This window comes from Phalacrocorax carbo, chromosome 7, assembly GCF_963921805.1.
Source record: "Phalacrocorax carbo chromosome 7, bPhaCar2.1, whole genome shotgun sequence".
Taxonomy (NCBI): domain Eukaryota; kingdom Metazoa; phylum Chordata; class Aves; order Suliformes; family Phalacrocoracidae; genus Phalacrocorax; species Phalacrocorax carbo.
This window is the reverse complement of record NC_087519.1, coordinates 11,348,430-11,371,918: the sequence shown is the minus strand read 5'-3', so window position 1 is coordinate 11,371,918 and position 23,489 is coordinate 11,348,430. Positions and strand designations below refer to the sequence as shown.

At 37.4% G+C, this 23,489-nt stretch overlaps 1 protein-coding gene across 1 annotated transcript; it reads right to left on the bottom strand.

Moving 5' to 3' along the window:
- Positions 1–800: 800 nt before the first annotated feature.
- BNC1 (basonuclin zinc finger protein 1) lies at positions 801–21,913 on the bottom strand. The gene is made up of 5 exons (XM_064456296.1): positions 21,738–21,913; positions 9,304–9,406; positions 8,901–9,136; positions 5,751–7,666; positions 801–3,608 (listed from the first exon to the last, which is right to left on the bottom strand). The coding sequence occupies exons 1-5, from the start codon at positions 21,744–21,746 to the stop codon at positions 2,927–2,929; spliced, it is 2,946 nt and encodes a 981-aa protein (XP_064312366.1). The 5' UTR covers positions 21,747–21,913; the 3' UTR covers positions 801–2,926.
- Positions 21,914–23,489: the final 1,576 nt, after the last annotated feature.

Below are 23,489 nucleotides of genomic sequence, written 5' to 3'. Positions count from 1 at the left end.
TACTACTATTCTGAAGTGAGGTTACTTCCTTCAACATCTGTGGTGAATATGTGATACAGGCTGCTATAAGCATCACACATATTTAAAACTAACAAGAGATGTTAAGGCTTGGTCCAGCCACATTGTGGTCATTAGGAGGAGGGAGCTACACAAATGCTTCATGAGATACATATGCTATACTAGGGGTACTAAGGGCTGAGCCTGTTCTGATAAATCTCCCATTCTGTCCAGATTTTGGAGAAATAACAAAAGAACCTTTTCAAAATATAAAGTATAAATAGGGCCTAAAATATCTACCTTTTAACACAGTTCTCGATGATATTTACCTTTAGCTGATGTCATTTATACTAATCTCTACTCTTGGCTACTGCACAAAGAAAAAAAAAAATCAATAAAGTATCTGGCAACATTTTATTACATTATTTCTAATGGCTCATTAAAATAATGACACTTCCTTATTATGGAATAAGTTAGTACCATTGTCAAAACAGTGCTCTCTACAGATGGAATGTGTTTTCAGAATTTTTTTTTAATTAAGAATAGTAGTTTTTTCAGTCACAAAAACCTACTTTTCTGAATCAGCCAGAGGCATTATTATTTGTTTTTATTAACACATACAAAATTATTAGGGTATACAAACGTGTTTCCTTTTTGGACACAGTGAAAGCTAAATTAATGGGCATTACAGTATTAGTTTACATCACACTTTGTTTCAAAAAAACACCATTTATGATTAAACAAATAGGTTTATATATATACACACACACAGAGACAAAAAAAAAAAAGCTTGAAATAGCTGGATAACAAATCATTGATTTATACTATCAAAAGGCTGGGAGCAATTGTGTCTCCTATGATTGTGCCCTTAGCTTTCAAACCATGACCCCCACTGATATGAGTTGCCATTTGAAAAAACAATACAAAACAAAGTATACACCACCCAACTGCCCCCAAAACCCTAGAACACCCACACCCACAAACCCACAAAAACTCAAAGCAATGGCACAACTTTCCCCAGGCTAATGATTTTTCCTGACAGCTTCAAGCGCAAATGGATTATTTTAAATATCACATAAACCTACTGTAAATTAAAAAAATAGAAGATTACTTTACACAATGCATGAAAACCATTTCTAGTGAGCACATACATTTACAACCGTGTCATGTTTTTTCCTCACATAACCCATACTCACACACAAACCAGTTTTCAAAAGAACTAGTGAAATATTCAGTCCACTTTTGTTTCTTTTATACAATATGAAATGGTTACAATACCATAGTATTTTTTAGAATAAGTTAAACATCAAGACATATGGCAATAGCATTGTACTATTCTTTCTACGTTCATATGAAATCCAGAAATTCAGTCTATTTTATTCAGTCACAAAAATGAATAAAGACTAAGATCCAGTTATACTGGAAAACTAGACTAGTTCTAGAGACCACAAATACTGTAAGCACTTTGGTATAATATGTACAGATTGTGCTGTCAATATCATGCTTGCATACTAGAATTGATCAACAGATTTCAACTGGTGAATTAAAGTAAAAAAAAAAAGGTACTGTAAGACTTCCTTTCTTATTTCTTTTTGGAAATGATTCAGTCAAAGATGATGCACCACAAGTACATGCACAGCATTTGCATGTGACTACAAATTAAATATTAAAGTGTTTTTTAAATACAATGCAAGACCAGTCTTCTTAAGTGCATAGAACATAATGCAGAATACTGTTAATTACAGGGACAAGTACAAAGATACTAAACATTTTAACAGATATTGAACAATGTTCTCATTAAAAAAAGTGTGAATAAGCATTCTTCTATTGTTACAAAGATCAACATGTTTTTTTTCCCCCACCTGTAAGAGAAACAGTAATCTCGACTTTGCTGCTGAATGATTCCTGCTGAATCATGAAAGATACCTACTGTGTCCATTTTATCTCTGTCTCTCAAAGGCTTAGAATTGCACCTTCAAACTCTTAAGCAGTTTGGATATTTGTTTGGGGTTTTTTCTCCCTTTTTTTTTTTTTTTTTTTTTTTAATTCTTAACAGAAACTTTTCTCTTCCTGAAAGTAGAACTCAAAAAGTGCATTTTAAATTAAAGGCTTTACTTTCCCCCTCTATTTTATGGATGCATTTGCCATGGTTTAGGAATATTAGCTTAACCTATTTATTCTTTCTATCATACAGTTTATCAGGATGTCTCAAATTTATTCAGGCAATGCTGCCAAATTAGCTAGCCCACCCCTTCTTTTGCAAAGAAAATGATATTAAATTCTAAGAAAGCCAAAATACTGCAATCTTTATTCAAGTGAAATGCCAACTTAAAAAGTAAGGACTGTGGGATTTTCAGAGGATTTGGACTGTATGCAAAGTCTTCCTAAATTTCTATTTTATTTTATCTTTTGGATTTTGGGATATAGTAAACTGCAAATACCATGTCCAACTAATACTGCAAGTCAGCTTCAGACTGTGGTCTCAGGAATGAAATGGTAGCCCCAAAAATCTCAACCCAACTGGAGGAAACTCACCCCAATCGTTACTCATTTCTTACATGACACAACTCATTTAACATGTAAACACAAGGGATGATGGTTCTCATTTGAATCTCCTATTGTTGGCAAGTAATACTTCACAGGTATCAGAAATACTTTAGTTAATGTCTCCGTATTTCCCTAATTTCCAAGATCCTTTCTTTTCCTTACAGAAGCTTTAGCTATTTAACATCAAACCAAACAATTGCACAGAACTTACAGCACCAAGCTTTGCTAAATGAAACTGCTGGAGAGCGCACACAGGAGAACAGAATTTGACCGTAGTTGTTGGGCGGGCTAAAAGTCATGAGTTTAAATAAAACTAACGTTAACACATTCCTTAATTGAAATTATTAATTCTTAGCAGAAATAAATTAAGATCAGCATGATCTTACTGTAGGCTAGTTGGTGACCCAGCCAGACTTTTGTGCAGATTAGGGTTTTGACTGTGCCTGTTCCGACTGCGAACAGATGAAAACATGGTGTTGCAACCTGGGACTTTACATTTGTGGAGCTGGCGGAGATGCACAGTTTTGTAATGAGCCCTGAAAGTTCCTTTATTACTATAACTTTTTTGACATATATGACAAGTTATTGGCAAACTGGAAGGTAAATTTGTAAAGTTTTGATTATCTTTCTCAATTAAAGTACAGTCTTGGTAGAGTTCATCACTGGGCATTAGGCTGGGTCCTTCACAGCTTTCATCACTATCATCCAAGGGCATGGTGCATATTTCACTTCCTCCATCAGAATCCCAAGAAGAATGAGCACTGCTCTCAGATTTAATGCTGGAAGTAGTGCTTAGATCCAGAACAGCTCCATCATTCAATGGATCGTATCCATAACTCTCAGAACAGGGCTCTCTAATTTTGTTTAAGGGAAAAACCAAGCTGCCTGTTCTGTTCATTCCTTTGAAGATTACAGAAGTATGTCCAACATGTTGTTTTAAAGAGACATCTTGACAAAACTCCTTAGCCATGTCTTTCAAGAGGTATGTTGCATTGAAATGGTTGTTGAATTCCAGTGTATCTTTAGTCAGAAGCTTATGATGAAGATTTAGGTTTGAACTATGTCTAGAAGAACAAAGACAAGCTTAGCAAGAAAGTGTTTTGCCTCACTTAACAGCTGTTTCACAATGATCATTAACAAAGAAAAAAATATCAATATTTAGTAGCATGCATGAACTGTATACTTCTAATTTGACCAATTGCCATACTAGGAGTGGACACGGATGATTTAAACATGCGACTGGGTATCTGAAATTGCTTGCACTGGCATATATGTCAGCAATAACTCTACAGAAATCAATGTTTCAGATTCTCTCCTGCATTGCGGATAGCTGTCTGAACCACTAGATCTAGTGCTGGGCTTAAAAGAGTTGGGGGACAGACTAAAAAGCTGTATACTGAACTGAGACCAGAGAATGGACTGAGGGAGGGAAGAAACAAGATTCGTTCCCAATGGACAAAGCAGGAAAGGAGTGACACCTGAGTCTGCAAAAATTCTGATGATCTCAACTACTGTAACCATGTGTCAGGATGCAGCTGTACACAGAGCTTTTCCTTGACAGGAATTTCCTTGAAGAAAGTTATATTGCATTTTATGCAACTTGCCGTTTTTGAATGGGTATCTCTGGATTCAGTTTGAAACCACCAAAACATAAGAAATCACTGCTCCTCATTAAATACTATCAGTCAGTTCACTGGGAACTTCCAGGCTCTGGCTAGAAGATTCGGTTTATTGCAAGACAGGGAAAACATTCATTTTTCCCCTTGCTATCATAGTTTAATCCAAACCACGTTTGGATTAAACCAGTTTAATCTGGATTAAACCAGTTTAATCTGTTCAAAAGGGCACAGAAATATTTTGCACTTGCAGTCACAGCATTCTATGTTGAAGTCTAGAAACTTCTGCAAAGTTGTTCCAAATAACTACTGTTTTGACCAAAGCTTGTACATGTTCTTGCAAGTTAGCTTTCTTTTTTAAAAAAAAACGATGAAATGAAACAAACAACACAACACCACCTCCCACCCCCACCCCCCAAAAAAAGTCTGTCAGAAGCACCTATGTTAAAACTTAACTGAATATATTGGTGTGGGAAGGAATCTGTGGCATGTGAATGCAAATCTTACTGCTGGCCTTCTTTCCTGTGGCCCATATCATAATTACAGGGGAGAGGAATTCACATCTGGGAAGAAGCAGGCAGCAGATCAGGGTAAAGCCCTGCCAGCAGCAGATGAATCTGTGCATCTCAGATGCAGGGGCCAGTCCTCAGAGACTGGCTCATCCTCTCTCTGGACTGCATCAGCTGGCTCCAGTACTCCTAGCAGATTACAGACAATCTAAACCTTGTGTCAGTCTGAACTACTATCCAGGCATGCTTTCTGCAGCCAAAAGCTGCTGTAACACTGTTACGGGAGAAAACTTACAGCATTTAGTTGCACTTTAACAGGTTTGTTATCTATCAGTTATCAATTCAGATATGTAACTGATGGTCAACAATAAAGCTTCAGTTCTTGTTTCTCAGTCTGTGTGCATAATAGGCTGAAATAAAACGGTTTACAGCACCACTATACTCCATCTAACAGTAAAATGAATCAAGCTCGTGATAGAGTTTAGGAATTAGTATGTAATCTCACATAAGAGCACTACCAATGTGGATACACACCAGACAGTGTTAGCTCAACTAGCACTCTGTAATGTTAATTTTGCACTGACATAGAGTAATCTTGCTTTTCTTATGGGCTTTTTCCCAACTGTCTGTTCAAAGTCCTTGAGTAAAGCAAGGACAAGGGCAAGTGAAGATTTCCTGAATTCATCTCATTGCTTTTTCATTAAAGAACACTGTATACATTAAAATACACATGAAAATACATATTAAACATAGAAGTCCACACATGCATCTACTGGAAAATTGCTGAATTCATACCCTTGTGGCTTTCCCTTTATGTTCTAAAGTATTCTTTCAACTATTGCAGTCTTTATCAGTTATGAAATTTTCATGGCTTTATTTAATACTGCATAGTCTAGTGGAAAGGAAATGTTTCTTTCAATGGATTTTCATTTCATGAATGTTCTGATAAGTTATCGTACCTGTTATACGAGGATACACAGAAAATCTTTGCAGGTTCCATTCCTCAAACACTCATTTTAATTTCAAATTAGGCTCCATTGTGATGGTAAAATAAATACAATTTTGTTTATAATTTTCTTACCTGTCTCGACTTCTACGAGAAGGGAAAGCAGCATTACAGCCCTCAACTGTGCAAATATGCATTTCTTTGAGATGTACATTTTTAAAATGCATTTTTACACTGTAAGGGTTTTTAAAAGTCTTCTTACAGATGTCACAATGAAAGCGGCTTTCGTCCTTCTGAATCCCTAGTGCATGTTGACTCACATGATCCATATCTTTAGAGTCTTCAAAACAAGGAATGGCAGCACCCCTGTTTGACAAAGTGCTGAAAAAGCCCCCGGTCAGCAAGTGGTGTTGCAATTCGGGGCAGTCATTTTTAGGAATCCTGCGCTTTGACTGCTCTTTAATATATATGGGGGGTTCAGTCATTGGTTTTATAACATCATTGTGGTGGTGTTTTGGATCTTCATACATAATCTCATGGGAAACTATTTTTAATGGTTGGTTTTCTTCTGGTTTAACCTCTTTCTCACAGTGATGCAATTCATTCTCAGAGATATCCTTGATGTATTTGTTATTTGGCGCAAAATACTTTGGGCCCTCTACCCCAGAGACCGATTTCCATGAATTACCTGAATGGGGGTGCTTTTCCACCCTGTCGGTCACCCGCTTCTCTATCTTATGCTCACAGGTCTCAAGCTCTCCATCGCTTACCACTTGCAGACGTGTATCATCTTCAGAACTGGCAACATCACTACTTTCGTTAGGTGTCTCAACAGCTTCTTTCTCTATCTTAATAGGCATACTTGATTTACGAGATTTCTTTTTGGGTAGCGTGTCAAATGGCAATTCATTTGAAACAAGCTGCTCTGGTATTGAGGAAGAAACAAGAGGCAGAGAAGGAAGAGTACCTGGAGTGTTTGCAAGCTCAGCTGGTGTGACTGGACTGCGATAAAAAGGAAGAACAGGCTGTACTGTCTTCAGGTTTGGAAAGAGGACACCATTCTGTCCAATACTGGGAAATCCAGCCTGACCCTTTGAATCTGTACAAGAGCTGGCATAGCTGGTAATAGTTCTGCTATCTGGAGTTAAAATTGTAAATTCTGTCCTTTTACTATCTCCAGGTCCAGCAATAGTCAAACCATTTCTTAGATCTTTATCCCTGTTATTTCTATTCATTGGCATATGGAGTCTGGGGTTAGGATTTGCGCTATGACGATTTCGGCTACGCAAAGAGCTAAATACCATATTGCAGCCCTCAATTGTGCATTTGTGCTTTATCTTCAGATGAACAGCATTGTAATGTATTTTCAAAGTACCTTTGTCATAAAATGTCTTTTCACATGCAGTGCAGAAAACACGCCCTTTCCTTGGCCCAGCGCCGTTTTTTTCAACAGATTTAATTTTGTTTTCTGGAGACAGTGCTGTCATTTCAAGCTTTGCTGCTGTATTATGCGAACTGGAATCACTTAAAAGGGCATCATCTTCTGTTTTAGTGGTGACATCTGGACCATTTATGCTCCTCTCATTTTCAACTTGAAATGGTGCAGAACTGGAAGTTAGGAAGCTGCTTTCAGAAAACGGTATCTGAACATCTTGTTTAGTTTCATTGCTGTGGTCTTGACCTTGCTCAATCAAATGTCTTTCTGGTGGTGAACCTATCAACGGTGGAGGCACTGGACTGAAAAACTGAAACGGCAGCATGAAAGCCATGTTATTTACAATATTCTCAAAGGGATGAATGTTGGTGGGACTCATTTTGTCCAAGGAAGCAGAAAAATTAGAACTGTGTTGATTGCAGCTCTCAATGAATGCCCTAATATCCAAATTGGCAGTTGGTGGTGGTATTATAATTGATTGCCCTTCTTTCTCTTGAATTGCCATTAACTCTACAATGGACTTAGTTTCTCCAAAACGAAGAAACTGCTGCAAAGTAGCCAGTTCTTCTTCAGTGGTCATTATGCTCCAGTGATCCAGCACCTTTCCTGATGCATCCTAAAGCCAAAAATATTTAAATGAGCCAGACATTAGCTACGGCAAACAAAAAACCCCTCTCCCTGAATCTCATTTTTTTCCCAGGGACTAAAAATTTTTCTCTAGGGAAATGATAAAAATCATTCTACTTAATAAGAGATTAATGCCAATTCTGTGATACTTTGTTCTAAATTTTACCACATTGGTGATACAATTTCTCTCTGAACTGACAGTAATACTTTCCAATAAACTATTTTTTTCCACAAAAATTAAGACATGCCATTTGAACAATAGTTAGTATCACGTAAGTACAGACAGCAGAAATGAAGCAATCAGACCAAGATTTAGCTCCTCATTTAAGTCAAGTATTCTTTCATTGCAAGTTTAATAATCTTCCAAGCAACTAAGATCAGAGAACAAATGAACCTGTATTGATCTATTGCCAGTGTTCACAGAGCACAGCTGTAATTACACTAGAGTGTTGGAGTTCTTTCAAACTCTAGCTATGCCTAACTTTTCCCAATAACTACAATAAATATTTTATCACAGAACATGTATTTGATGGCCTACTGAGATTTTTCACAGTGCATGTAAGAGTTTCTAAGATGATGAAGAACGTAACATTATAAATTTTTCATGTGGTAGAGGTTCAAGGTAATTGATTCCATATTTTTAATCCTAACACTAAAAAGCAAGATTATCAAGACCATTAAATATTGATTTGTGTCATAATGTAAGATCATAATGTTACTTTACATAAAAGGTAACTTCCACAGTAGCAAGGACTAACATCAGTGTAAGCACATAGGGCCAAATTCATCCTTGATGTAGCTCCAGTAAGGTCAGTAGCACTACACCAGAGATTATTATTGTCCCTGGTGTTTAGAATGACAGCAAGTTTATTTGTCAGTGTATTATTCTGCTGTATAAAAGTAAACTCATAATTTAAATAATACTAGAGCAAATTCAGAAGCCTTTACTTTGATGCATTCCCAGTAAATTTTTCTCTTCATCTTGGCTTACCTTTGTTGATAGATTTGAGCAAAATAGGAAGATTTCAATTAAGTGTGACTAAAAAGACAGCAATGACAAAAAATCTACCCTTTCTTTTCTGGTGCTAAGCTTCTACAAGTCTACTACTGCCTTCCAGATGTAGCACGCTGTTAATGCATTGTGAACCACTGATAAGATTAAGCTAGAAAACATTATGAAATACTACTTAACTGTCATATATTAAAAAAGCCCTTCTAAATACCTGTAGCACATATCCACGTATATAATCCTGTAGTGTCCAATCCAGAGCATGGAGAATCTGTATCACCTCTTCCTGCTTCAGAACACTGAAAAGCCGATCTAGCAGAATTTTAAGGCGCACAGGAATGGCTTGGGTTCCATACAACATGAGGCTACTGATATCAAAAACAACATTGGATTGAACTATTTCTACCTGACTTGATGGGTAGAGGTTGGGAATCCTTAATTTGCTCAAGGCTGAAATAAAAATCACAAAATGTAAATAAACTTGAGTCACAAGCGATAGATAAAAATTGAATGTAACTAATATTGGGGCATGTGGGGGGAGCAAGGGGTCACACAAAAAAGCATGCTAGAGTGAGGAAGATCCTAAAAGGTTTTATACAGATTGTAAGAAATATTACCATGTGCTACCCATCCATGCCGGCATTGGTCACATTGTCGCTGATTTATTTTCCCAGGTTTGAAACACTGACAACTACAGTTCACAAGAGTGCATCGGATAGCCTGGAAATCAATAAAAAGGATGATAGGTAATATATAAACACCACCTAGGGTGTGCAGATTATACATATACAATACACCCATAAAATCCATATGAAGACAGAGTTAACATACCAGCACATACTTATCAGCGTGCAATATAAGTAATGCAGGCAAAACCTGAGTTATGCGAGGCTACCTCTGCTTCAAAGAGAATCAGTCACCAGCTAGAGCACTTGAATATTGTGGAAGCAAAATATCTAATGTCACACATAGCAACACTTCTGTGGGTTTGTTTAGGCTGAAGCACCTTTATAACAATAATAAAATGTTCTTGTTCATTCACCTACGCTATGATCTTCATGTAAGAACACTTTTTCGAGGAAGGTTTGAAAACAAAGAGATACAGATGAAAGTCCCATTCTCTTGAGGTTTTGCTGGAACTCCATACTGCAATATAGGAAGTTCTAATGACTAATGTGTTAGCTCTGCATAGATGCCATCCCTTATGTACAGCAGTATCCACATAGAATATATGTATCCTGTCAAAGATACAGGAGTTCACTAACGCTTCTCAGTAACAAAGCTCACCAAAAAGTACTCCGGCTCCTCAAAGACACATTTTGTAAGGGAAATGCTTGAAAGATAATAGGCAAAATAGAGCACACAAACAGATAGCAACCAGTTGCACAGTTCAATTTGTGCATCACTTTACTCTCACCAAGGTCATCTATAATGCAAATCAAATTAGTATTCAGATATTCCTAATCAACAGGGTAATACAAACTTGCTTCCTGGAATATATGCTTTCTTTGGTATGTGCCCATCTGCTGCAGAAGGCAGACAGACAACTCTGAGGTCCTAGTTAAAGCTCCATAGGGATTGCTAGAGAGCAAAGCATTCGTAGGATTCTGTATTGCTTAGCTCTGATACTGAGAATAGTTCCTGCATAAATGGACTATTTATTAAGGAAGGGAAAGTGAGGAAAATTATGTGCAGAAAGTCTGCACTGGAATAAATAAAAAAAAAGGTTAGATTATGCAATTATAACATGTCTGCATTTTTCAATTTTTAAAACAATATGTTTTACTTTTCAAAGTACAGAGAAGCAAATATGAAATAAGGCAAAGTCATGCCCACTACTGGCTGCTACTCCTCCTCCTTGAGTCTTATGCAAAATGGGGACTTCCACTACTTATTAATACCCAAAAGAAAAGCAAGACAAGACTTGAAGAAAAAAGTAATGTCTTTTCAATGCAGGTCTCCCCACGTTGGCACTTTTGGAAAACATACAAATAAGCAAGTTTTTGGACAATCAGGCTAAGAAAGATGAACACAGGAAATGTTTAAAATGAAAAGGACACAAGAGAAAGGTAATTTCACTGGGGTTTGCAACAGGCATTTCTTTAGGCTTGAAAAATTTGACTCAAGTTTGACACGACATAAAACAGTCTACTACAAACAAGCATGTGCAAGACATTTGGATGCCTAGTGCTTTACATGATGGGGTTTGGACTGAGATTTTAAAATCTCAGAAGCTGGCTTATCAAGGAGTTTGCTAACATGCACATCTCCAGACTGCAGTGACTTGATGCTGAGATTCATCTTTATTTGAAGGATCAGAACAAGTGGCAACAGGGCTATTGAAATCTCTGAATCACTTTGCCTTTAATCTTTTAAAGGAGCCATTGCAAAATACTGAATTCTTGAGAAAAGCTCTGTGCTCCCCATGAAGTCGTAAAATACACATCAATACCCTATGCAGTGTGAATTGCTTTACTTTAATGGAGTCTATATTTTCACTTAGATGATAAAATACTTTTATAACAATAAAAAGCCATAAATTTCTTATGGAAAGGCTGGGAAAAAAGGTGTAGTTGGCTGATGATTCATTTCTATCACAAGATATCCAACAATAATGCAATTCAAGTCTTCTACCTCTGTACATACATAATATTCTGTGACTTGCACAGACTGAACCCCTTCCATAGGCAACCCTGTGAGGTTCAGTAAGCTACAGTGCATTCGATGAATGCATCCTTTGCAGTCCCTCCAGACAAAATTACAAAAGAGTACTTCCTTTTTCTGCAAGAAGTAACAAAAATACGCACAACAAAAAAAGCTGTCATGATAAGTTAATTAAAATTTCAAGATTTTTTTCATTCCTTTGGATATGTTCCACAAACCACTGACCTTTAAAACTACTTTCTCTTCTTAATTTGTGTACTTAGAAAAGAAAGACACACTGCACTAAATTTTGCATTTCATAGTTTTGTATAAGATCTTTCTTCTGTATGGTACATGTATTTACTTTGTCTTCCCATGTATGTGTAGAAGACTGCACATGCAAAAACCAGAAAAAGTAAAAGGAGGATATCTTGTTGTATGCATAGGAAAGTGGCTATTAGAAAGGGAGCAGAGTTCCCCTTCTATTCTAAATATGGAACTGATCCCCTCTCAAGTCAATACATTACTGCTTCTGGACACCAGTCTTAGATGTAGTTAGCTTGCATACTGCTAACATATCAAAGGTATACACTCAAATCATGGATCTGTTGCTGACTTTTAAAATTACTTGTAAGAATCCTTGAGAAGAAAAAAGTGTGATTTTCAGGTTGGTTGCATTTCCATTCATTTGTGCTTCTCAGAGTCTGTGTCTCCTAAAACTTTTCTAGCAACATTTGTGTTGATATAGTCACAGAGAATATGTTACATGATAAAATTAACTTTTAAAATAATCAGTGAGTCACAATTTTAAATCTTCATTCATTGTTCAACTTTAAAGGGCACTTATAAAAGATGCACTTTGATTATCTCCCAAATTAACTTATATCAGAGTTTAATGAAGAGAAACTTAGGAAAACTTCATGAGATTAATATGCTTGTCTTTTCCTGTTAATCCTACTATCCTTAATATAACTATTCCAAGGTACTCTAATTATACCAAGTCTTTTAATGAGCTTTATTCTCCCAACAAGTGGAATGTACACACAATTTCATTCTGCAGAACAAAGGAATAACTTTCTATATTGCATACATGGTAAAGCTTCAAAACTGTAATTAAAGTATTGGAAACAATAGATGAAAATTAAAGTGAATTTTTTAAAGTGCAATCCTTTCATTCAGATCTATTATTTAGTTTCATCTTCCAGAAACAAAAGGCAGATGTTTAAAAAAATAAATCTTATCCTATCGTCAATGATCTTGTTATTGCTTCCCAGTCACTCTCCCTCTCACAAATGGATCTTTCCAAATCCATTATCAGCAACACTTTCTTCATCTTTTTTTTTTTTAAACAGAGTAGAGAATTCTGATAAAAATTTTATGTGGTTTTACCAGCATGACTGTGGGAACCTGAATGTCAGATTTTTAATACAAATGATCCCTCATGACGAGAGAGATTAACCATTAAACTGGCCACTGAAAAACATCTAGCTACTAATCGCTGAGAAAGAAATCTTAACATCTGTTGCCTGAAAGTCACGACTACTGACATCTTTTTTTGTCAGATATTGACGTGGCTTCGATTGTGCTTCAGAAGTTACCAAACGTTTCTTTGCAACACACTTGCAGCCTTCACAGCTAAAGAAAAGCTCAGTCTAATGGGACAAGTTCATTCTGATTCTGGGTATATAATCAGGCTTCATCTCATAAAGCAGGTCTGAGATGATCTATGCTCTCCTGAAGCCTTTTGGGACCTACGCTCACTTGCAGCGTACTAACTGCGGGGTTAAAAAAGTGCAGCAAGAGAAGGGCCGTATAACCGTATCAAATCTCATTCGGTGTTAAGTGGATTCTAGTTTGACAGCACTTCAGCTTGGGAAATAAATTAAAAAGTAAGTAAATATTGAAGACACTGTCAGGACTGAGTTAGAGATCTCTGTTCATGCTAGAAAGCCAGTCTGGCTGCACACAGTGAGAGCTGCAAGAGCAAGTCCCGTATTACCCCGGCAGCATTTAACATCAGTAATGCACAGGTCAGCACCCTCGCTTGTTTCTGGCATCCAAGAGAAACCCGGGTCTTCTCTGCACAAAGCTACCCCTCACTTTAGAAACGGCTTTTTTTTGAAACTACTTTTATCGCATGAAGAGTATGAGAGTTTCGCTGCTCTGCTCTGCAGATTACTGCAAAATGATGTCATTAATGCCATGTTACAGGAACATCTTTTGCAAGCAGGGATTAGAAATTCCTATCAGTTTAAAATGCAAGTTCGAAGAAGAAATAGGAGTTGCATGAAAGAAATGTGGGAGAGAAACTTTCATTAGAAGAGGTAAAACAGACACTGCTTTTCATGTACTTTATTGAGGGCTTCTAGCAACAAGCCATATCTCCTCTGGCCATCTCACCTTCATTTCCCAGAAAAAGTAATCCCACTGAATATATGTGATATATGTGAGCACATATCCTATAGAAAAGAATTGGGTCGTGTCCCATTTCTGCAGAATAGACTTGCAGTAGCTCCACAGTAAGAACACTTGTGGAGGAAGAGGCAAGATTTATAACGGGGGCAGAAGATCAATTTGAAAAGCATTAGGTTTGGTGTTTTTTTTGTCTGCCAATCAGCTAAAACATGAAAGCCTTTTTACTTCCTACAGTACAGGTAACAATTTTCTCACATATTAAGAATAATCGACAGAAATTAAGCTCTCTTTTTGGTTTGTAGAAATAAAATTAAACAGGGGACATATGTCTGGTTATTAGGAAATCTTTTCTTGCTTGCACTTTGTAAAGATCTGCAAGGGAAGTAAAGGGATGGATACATTTACCATCTCTTAAATTAAAAGTACAGTCCACAGCTAAATCAAAGGCCAAATCCAAATCTGTGCTTCTTCCAGTACAGAACTGTCCTGTTCAATTCTTCTTTCCTGTTTTTACTGTTATTTACTGGGTTTCTTGTGGTTGCAAAGTTTAAAGAAGTCTTCCTTTTCATCAACCAGTTACATTTGATTACATCTCCATCTGAATCCCTTGAACAACCACTGAAAGCAGAGACAAATTTAAAAAAAACACCTTATCTTAAGCATCTCTGACAATGCTGTACTTTTCCATGCCATAAAATGAGCGAAACTTTGCTTTGTCCACTTTTTGTCAGACAATTTTCGCCACTTCTCCTAGGGATATATTCCACTGATAAATAACACCGTCTGTCGGTTTTGTCATGATTTAAAACAAGTTCTCAATTTACACTCTGTCCACCTTACTTTCACTGTACCACATCCCAGCTGTTTCTATCTGGATCACACCCATAATGTTTGGCTTTTTCATCCATCCCACATGTATTTGTATCCACCCTGTCCACTCTACAGTACATATCTAAGCCCTCGTGTGTGTTCCTCTTAACCACAGACTTCAGTTTTTGATACGCTGTTGAGCTCCCTGCAGTTTATTGGAACCAAAATACATTCCAGTATATTCCACGTACAATCACAAAAGGTGTTGGGCTGCTCCAGGGGGTATGAGTACTTGTGGAAGACATAGCCCAACAATTAAGCCTAAATTGCATGTTCATATTACATCTGTTGGAGTTTAGATTAAGCATCTTATATCTCTATTGCTTCTGGAAAGTTTCAACATATTCTAAGTTTATTAAGGCTATGAATCCCACCTGCCTGTAAAGAACATTAGGAGGGCCCCTGCAGCATCTTCAAGGAAAAGCTCTGGGCCATTTTCTTCTTCCTGACATGCTCCCTTCAAAGAGGAGATGGGATGCCTGGAGGATGGACAGAATATGGAAACCCTTCGCTGCCTGTAAGTAGAGCTAGGATGATACATAGGGAATGTGGAAAAGGGAGACACTCACAAAGCAATAGTGCACTGAAATGCACTTACATGTGTACAGGTCTGACAGCAAGGCCAAAATGAGAGTTGCTCTGCACAAAGTAGATTTGGCCTATGCGACAACTTGCATGTGTTCAGCTCAGTACCGTGGTGTTTTCTTCTGTCACGTGTTCTCAGTTATGGCTGAGGTGAAAGCTGTACTGCTAAGTTACACACCACTGACAGTACATGTACACTGCCTGCCTTCAACAACCTTAGCCCTTGAAACAAAGGGATTTCCATTCATGTACATTTATGCCTACTCGAGTACATTTGGTTGTTTCAAGTCCTGCTGTTTCTATACTAAAGTTTATTTTAGTCTTAAGTATTTTTAAATAATTACATAAAATTATTCAAATATGGAAAAGGTCCGTATAAGATTTCTAATTGTATCAGATGGAATGCTCCAACACCATTTCCACTGTCTTATCTCACAAAAAATATTTCTTACAAAGTAACAGCTGCCATTAACAGAGTTGTTTAATAAACATAATAAGTAACAACAAACATCTTTCATGAGATGCAAACAACCCTTACAGTTTGTTGTATCCAGAAAACAGTACGTCTTCCGTATTTCAAGTTTTTAATTAAGTAGAGAAAAGTTGCACATGGATGCGAGGGAGTAAACAGCACTGACCAAATAGCTCCAATCTTCTCCATTAACAGACATGTTTAACATGCTAGCTGTAGATGATTCATTTGACAAACTGCTTATTAGTAAAATAACTTAGCTTAAAAGACCAACTAGAAGAGAGATGGGGAAGATGGAGATGGGCCACAACCTGCCTTTTACAATGCCACTAAACACAAAGTCATTGTCACAGCTCAGTTCCTAAATCCACGAAGGCTCCTCAATAACTGGGCTGGTTTTCATACACATCGACCATGTATGGCCATACCATGCTCAGGAGGTGCAAGAACCTTTGAAAAACCCAGACAAAAAGCTTTTGTTTCAGAGGCCAAATGTGGATTTAGGAGTTGAACATAACACCTATTGTGCTGAAAATTTTGGCTGGTGCTGATACCACTCAACTCCCACTTATCCCTTCTCTGTGTGGAAATGATGTTATGATTTTTACTCCTAAAAGAACACAAAGGCCACAAGCTGAATACTATTTCTAGATAAGACCACAGAATACATCCCATTAATTATCTGGATCCTTATGTATATATTAATGTTTATTTGGGGTCAGATACAAAAACCTGACCTCCTTTTAAACAGCCACAGCCTGAGAATACACGTAAGCAGAGCATTTACGACGAGATCCTGCATCAAGTTGCCTTACCCCATCACTCTTGCCCTCAGTGAGGCTGAACAAAGCAATCTGGCCTAGAATTTGACCAAATTTCTCTCCTGTGGGTGGAGTTGAGCACCTTGAGCTGAAAATCTTTTATTGTCCTTGTAATAATTGACTAGACCATCCTCAAAAACAGCAAAAAAGGGGGGGAGGGAAGGGGGGGAAGTGAAAAAGCTCAGTGAGATGGAATTGAAATTAGGTGATACCTTCATGTGATGGCACCACCCCATCAAATCAACCATGCTTGTGGATTTAAGCGACCGTTTCAGCTGGCTACTGAATTACGGGCCACGAGTCTACATATTGCCGCTTTGTTAAGAAATTTTTCTAACTGAGAACAGTCCTGGGAGCAAGGAGCTGAGAGAAGAGGCTAAACTAAATACAGACTCACAACCCTACAGCTAATTTGGGCTCGGCGGCAGCTTTCGTGGCTAATGGAGAGGAGCTCTGGGCAGTCTCGGGCAATGCAGCTGGGCGATGAAGCAGAAGGGAGCTCTTTCTGAGAAAGGCAGCATGCTACAAGGCCAAACTTTAATCACAGCATAACTTGTGGGATGAAAATCACTCCTCATGCATGTCACTTACCCTAAAGGGCCCCTTAGGGCAACTCTTGTTAATGGCACTGTCAAAATAATTATGAAGAGAAAAGAATGTGTGTGTATGTGTGTGTTTAAGCACACACACTCAAGACTGCTACTCTTTAAACAAAAAGCACTGGACAGTAAAACTTAATATTGCTGTTCAACAACGCGCTTGTAGATACATTGGCTTACACTGCAATTAATCTCACTTGTTAACAACAGGTGTGTGCTGACAGACAGCTTGGTCAAACTCAGGAACATATTTAGATCCTCTTTTATCATTCGGTTTGGAAAAGAAAACAGGAAATACAACTTGAGGAATGAAAAATGTCACATCATCATTGTCTTACCATTGTAGTTTACTTCTGATTCCAAAACAGACTACAAATGCTACAGTTCCCATGGTGTATCTGCCCTAGTCTGTGTAGGTGAGAAACCCTTATATTTTGCTGAGTATTAAGCAGTATCTATCACAAGATATTGAAGTAAATTCCCTTTTTAATAAGTTTACAGGAAGAATTTTTGAAACGCACTAATAAGAATGAGTAGCAGATTGCTGCATACTGATGAGAAAAACTACTCAGGCTGCGGGGAAAGGGTAAGTCACTGGATAGAAATGGTGTGAAATTTCTTATGATAAAGCACTAGATGCTATCGAATCTAGCAAATAAATTGCACACATACTATTTACCCATATTCACATGCTACACATACCATATTAAACTCTGAAGCTACAGATCTATCCATGGACTAAAGTTTAATTACATATTTAACTCCAAGCCCTATGTTAGCAAGAAATAAGTGTTACAAGCACAAATGCACAAGTATCACAGAAATGAAGAATATTAGTGTAAATCAACTGCAAGCCCTTTAGAATACGTAAACCCTTTAAAGTATGCCTTTAACTCTTTACCTAGTTTATAAAATGCTGTATGTGCGCAACATGGCTCAGTCAATGTTTCAAAGACAATCCTAACTTTTTCAGCTCCTCACACCACTGCTTAAGTCTCAAAGCCATAAAATATGCATGCTTAAATTTTTTCCTTTTTTTTCCTGTTGCAGGGGAAAGATATAGATTAATAAAAGAAAAATAACAGCACTCTGAAATATTTAGCGTTACACAATTTCATTTAATGCCATTTCATAAATTTTAAACCCAAACAGTATTTGTACACATACACATGATACTATCTATGGTGCTAGAGTTATGCAATATTTTATGCAACAGTATAGCTCCATTGGTAATTTCACAATTTAAAACTTTTTATTGAACACAGGTGAGGAAGTTTTAAATGGCTTTCAGACATTCGTTTAAATAGCTACTTTCAGATGACAAAAAAATACCCATTTCTCACTGATAATCAGCTACATTTGAAATCTGAAGTAAAAAGTTTGGGATTAAAGAAACAATTCTACCATGGTTTTAAAGTGTGGAATGAAAGCATCACTATTCTTTATTCTAAAATGATTGAAGTCTGTTAGACATTTTCACTTTTCCTCACTCCCTCAATAATATTTTTTTTGAGCCTGAATATTGACATTTCAGTCCCTAAGCACATTCTTTAGATAGCAATTAGCAATAAAATACTAAGAAATAAAAACTAGAAAAAAGAAAGACAATGACACTTGCTGTAAAACTTCAATTGTAGCATCTGCAAGGACAAAAACTCCTGGCTGCCCAGCACATAGGAACCATGTGAGTTCCTGCACCACTAAAGCCAGGAGGGGCAAGAGATGACCCAGAGGGCCAAAAAAAAAGTTTTTCTACCCTGCATTTTGTGGATGTTTTGCTGGAATAATGAATTCAAGTTCCATTCCTAAATTCTAGCTCAGATCTGCAAGAAAATTTTTAACAAATACCAAAACATACAAAAGGTGTTTTTAAGACACATATGTGTAGCAAAAACTGTGATCTAAAATAAAATAAGAACATTTTTGTTCTTATCAGAGGCTTATTAAATATTATAGTAATGAAGCCTTTATTACTGAAAGTAAAATAAATCACTGGCTTTTTTGATTGGAAATGGAATGATGTGCTCAACATCGTATGAACAGATTTTTTAGCAATATCATGAACAGGCACGTAAGCTGGAAGTCAAGACATTTGGTGTGAAAAGGCCAAACCTTTTTGTAGCCTAACTAGGCAGAATTTAATCTCGGCTATACTAAAGTCCATGAAGTGGCACAATGTTTGTAATAATTTTTCCTATTTCTGTGAAGATTTAGCTCTCCTCCAGGTTTGGATACTTGCAAATGCAATTATTTTTAGGGTTCTAAATAGGTTGTAGATGGTTCGTTAGTTCAAAGAATAAACAGAACAATTACTCTTTAAAATTAATCAAGCAAAAAAAATTTCCATATTTTTAGTATAACATAAACATATTTTCCGTAACATTAGTTACTTTTTACATGGTCACCTATTGTTAAAATAAAAGCCTGATTAAGCTGCAAACTACTAAAACCAGTTTAATTCAAACAGAAATACATAATTACACTGATTCTAACGAAAACTTATTAGCTTTATACATATAAATGGTAAATAGATCTAATGAAATATACATGACGTGTTCTCTGAAGGTCCGTATTTTTACCCTTTTCTTTAAAAGAATTAGAAAGGTATTCTGCAGTATATATTGTTCTAATCAGTAGAACAAAGAAAACCAACACACACTGTTGTTAGTAGTTAAAAATAATGCTAGTCCTACTTTGCACCATGACCTGAAGTGGAGTGAGGCTCCCTACCTCCCACTCCTCCAGCACTGAGCGCTGAACCACAATTTCAGTATTTTAAAACCAAAGTACAAAACAGAGACTCTTGTCTAGCATAATGCTTGCATATTTTTCAGCAAACTGTATTTTCCAAAAGGATGTTAAAAATAGAAGCATATGATCTTTTCCCACCTAGAATTGTATCCTTACAATTAAAGGCTATTAGCTGGCATCCCTTTTAACCGTCAAACTCAGACAGTGGCAGTTCTATAGCCACAAAGAGAAGCAGTAAATGAGAAGAACATGTTACTACACTGCATTTGAGAAAGTTTGGCTCCAAGCTATGCACTGATTAATATCAGATCTCCTTCTTTACTTGCCTCTTGACAATCTTGTCACATCTGGCTGACAAATCCTTACAAGCTTATCCAAACCAAGGCAGCCCAGATCATGCTCCGGGAGTAGCTTGAAGGAAGCGGCAACACCAGCCATGCACTGATGTGCCATCATGAAACTAATGAAGCTGACTTCACTTGCAGACTGCAGGAACACGAAGAAACACAACATGCCTCAAGGTTTTGCAACACAACGCAGAGTTAGCTCACCAAAAGATAAGACAAACAGTCAGCTCCCGAGGTTCAAGAAGCCAAGTAGTTACACGAATTACAAAAATTTATACAGAAATCATTTGAACAACACAACTAAATGAGCACAATAAACTCCAACTTCAGATCAGATGTGAAAATTGACTGCTAAATGCCTTTCGAACAATGGTTTGTTTTAAACTAAAACAAAACCAGTTCATTTCATCTTCTCTCTCCCACAGCCCCAAAATATCAGAATGTTACCCGGCTCCTAGGTTATTCAAACTGAAAACAATTAAAAAAAAAAAAGGGGGGGGGGGGGAGGAGTAGTGTCACTTTTTACCCATAGGATTTTACGGAAGGATAAACCACAGCCTGTGTATATCAGTAGCCCTCCCCTGGGTTAGCGATCTGCCCTTTTCTCATTTTTAAACCAAGGATTCGTTACACAGAGGACTACAAGTATTTGGGCAATTAATAAACCAGAAAGTAAAATGCTGTATCTTAAACACATCTAATAAAACCTCATTATGTATGAGCTGACAATTAAACCGTGTTTATTTTTCTATGTGATGAAAAAAAATTAAATAAGCCTCTTGTATTCTTATGCATTTAACCTCTTAAATAGCACAATATATTAAAAAAAAACCAGACACCCCCATCTTTCACACTCACACACTTATTCTCCCCCCCCCACCCCCCACCCTCCCTGCCCCCAAAATAAAACCACACTTATCCTAAGAATTACTGGCCTTATTTTCTGGATGCTGAATAGTCAACAATAAATTGTATATAAAGGGCATACATTAGACTCCACTTTAGTGGTGATTTCTAAAGAACTTCATAGTGAAATGACATTGTTGTCTGCTCTCCAGTGCATTTATACGTCATGATAATGATAATGTATCTGCTTAAAGCACTTGACTCAGAACACATCTGAGTCACAAATCACAGATTTTATTGCTATTAATGTATATTGAGGACTTGTACAATTAAACATTGTCAAGTATTTATGATTTACATGCTACTACTTCAGCTGGAAAACAATTACACAAGTGATGGCTCTGCTTATTATAATCAGCCTGCAATTCTGCATTACTTACTGTAGAAAAGTCATGCAGTTGTTTACAGTGCACAGCAGAAAGCAAACCAGGATTTTTTACATAAACTAGTTTTCTACTTTCACAGTATCTTTTTGTAATTAAGAAATGGAGAGTACAGCTCCCTACAGCTCTCATCTCCATTGTTCCTTACTCAAAACACCACCATTAAAGATTTCTTTATATCTCTACAGTGCATAACCACAAGTAAAAGTTGCACAGTAAAAATACACATTCATATAGAACTGCAAAGAACTTTCCTTACCTCAGACATTCTTACTGTGCTTATGTTTCCAGAGCTATAAAACAGTTTCCCATTCCCTCAGTGAGTTGTACAAAGAAGTACTGGAAACACTCCTGCCTGTACAAGTACTAAGGCAGAACCATCACACGCCTCTTTACTCTTGTCTGACTCTGAGCACCTCAAGGTCTGATGTATGCTCAGGCTGTGCACAGGGGAGTGAAATAAGATCCTCCCCCTTGGTGTTCTCCAGACCTACAGTACGAAGTTGTGTCTGCCTCTCACCTCTGCAGCCAGCTCTCACCTCGCTGCCCCGGATTGGTGTGCTCCAACGTGCTCCTCCAGTCGCAGGGCAGTCCCCTCACAGCTGGCTTGAAGAGGGCATGACACTCATCTTTCACAGAGATTTGATCAAAAGGAGTCACGGAGGCTTGAGGCGCTCCTAATGCAGTGCGAGGAGATTCTACCTCTGCTCTGGCAGCCTAAGTAATGCATTAAATCAATGCAGCTGACCTAAGGCCTATTACAGGGTTGTTTTTTTTTTTCTTCTCAGAGTCTACAACTATCTGCAAATAAGCTATGAGGTACTTATGATTAAAATTACTTATTTTTAGCGTCAGAGTGTTGTTTTTCAAATTGCAGCTGCTGTGGTTTTTTTTTCTTTTTAAACATTTGCAGGTCTCAAAGGTTCACCGAGTGGGGTGTGTATTTTTTAAAAGTTAAAACATTTCCCCCTATCAACTTACGTTTGAGTTAGGGCTGAATTTTATTTCTTTTTATGAAGTTGAAGCTTCCTATTAAGAGAAATACAGGTCATAAAGACAGGAGAATTACTTTCCAGTAATTGGGGCAAAATCTGGTTTCAGTTATTTAGGTGTTGGGTTGCATTCATGAGTTGGAGCAGGATTTTTGTCATAGTAATTTCTCACCTATTTAAAGAAACAAAACAAAACCCTGAAAAAACACCTCTCCCTTCCTCTCTACTCTACTTTTGCCTCCTGTAGATAATTTCTTGGCACTCTCCTAACCCAGGAATACACTGTACTATGCCCAGAGATAGATGTGAGCAAGTTGCATTGAACTCAGTGAGAATCCTTGTAGGAACATACCAGGACAATATTTGACCAGATGAATACCTGTAATCCCATAGGAATGGCAGCAGGAAATAAGATGGCTGTAGGGAGAAGGCAGTTAACATATTATTGTTCTTATTATTATTATTGGTTAATCTGTTGTCTTCTTCTAATCCTATTTACTATTTGCTAGATACATGCACAATGCTTAAGAAGAGAACCTAATTTACATTTTACTTAATACTGGAGTACGGTTAACGTTAAGTCCACAGCATTAGCTGGAACCAGGCACCGATAAAGCCAATGTGATACCAGAATCTGTTTCTACAGAGCACAACATGAAGGCTACACTTTCCCTAAATCCCTAGGTTTCTCCACCCTTTACCTCATTTCTCCCACTGAGCTACTGAACAACACTGAAAAAGAGAGGGAGTTTAGTTTCATAGTGCGGTCTGCCAGATACTCCTGCCAAAACACACTGAAGGGTGAGAAAAGTCAACCACTGGTCCTTCCCCAGCAGCGAATGGGGGCTCCAGTGCCACCTCTGTGCCCTGCAACTTGCCAGGACACTTCTCTTGAGCACCCAGGACACTTACACACGGATTACTTAGGGTCTTGTAAGGCATAGGAAAAAGTGCCTGATAAGTCATGGCCAACATCATGCTCTTTGAGGTCATCCTTAACAGCAGTGTTTTAAAAGTGT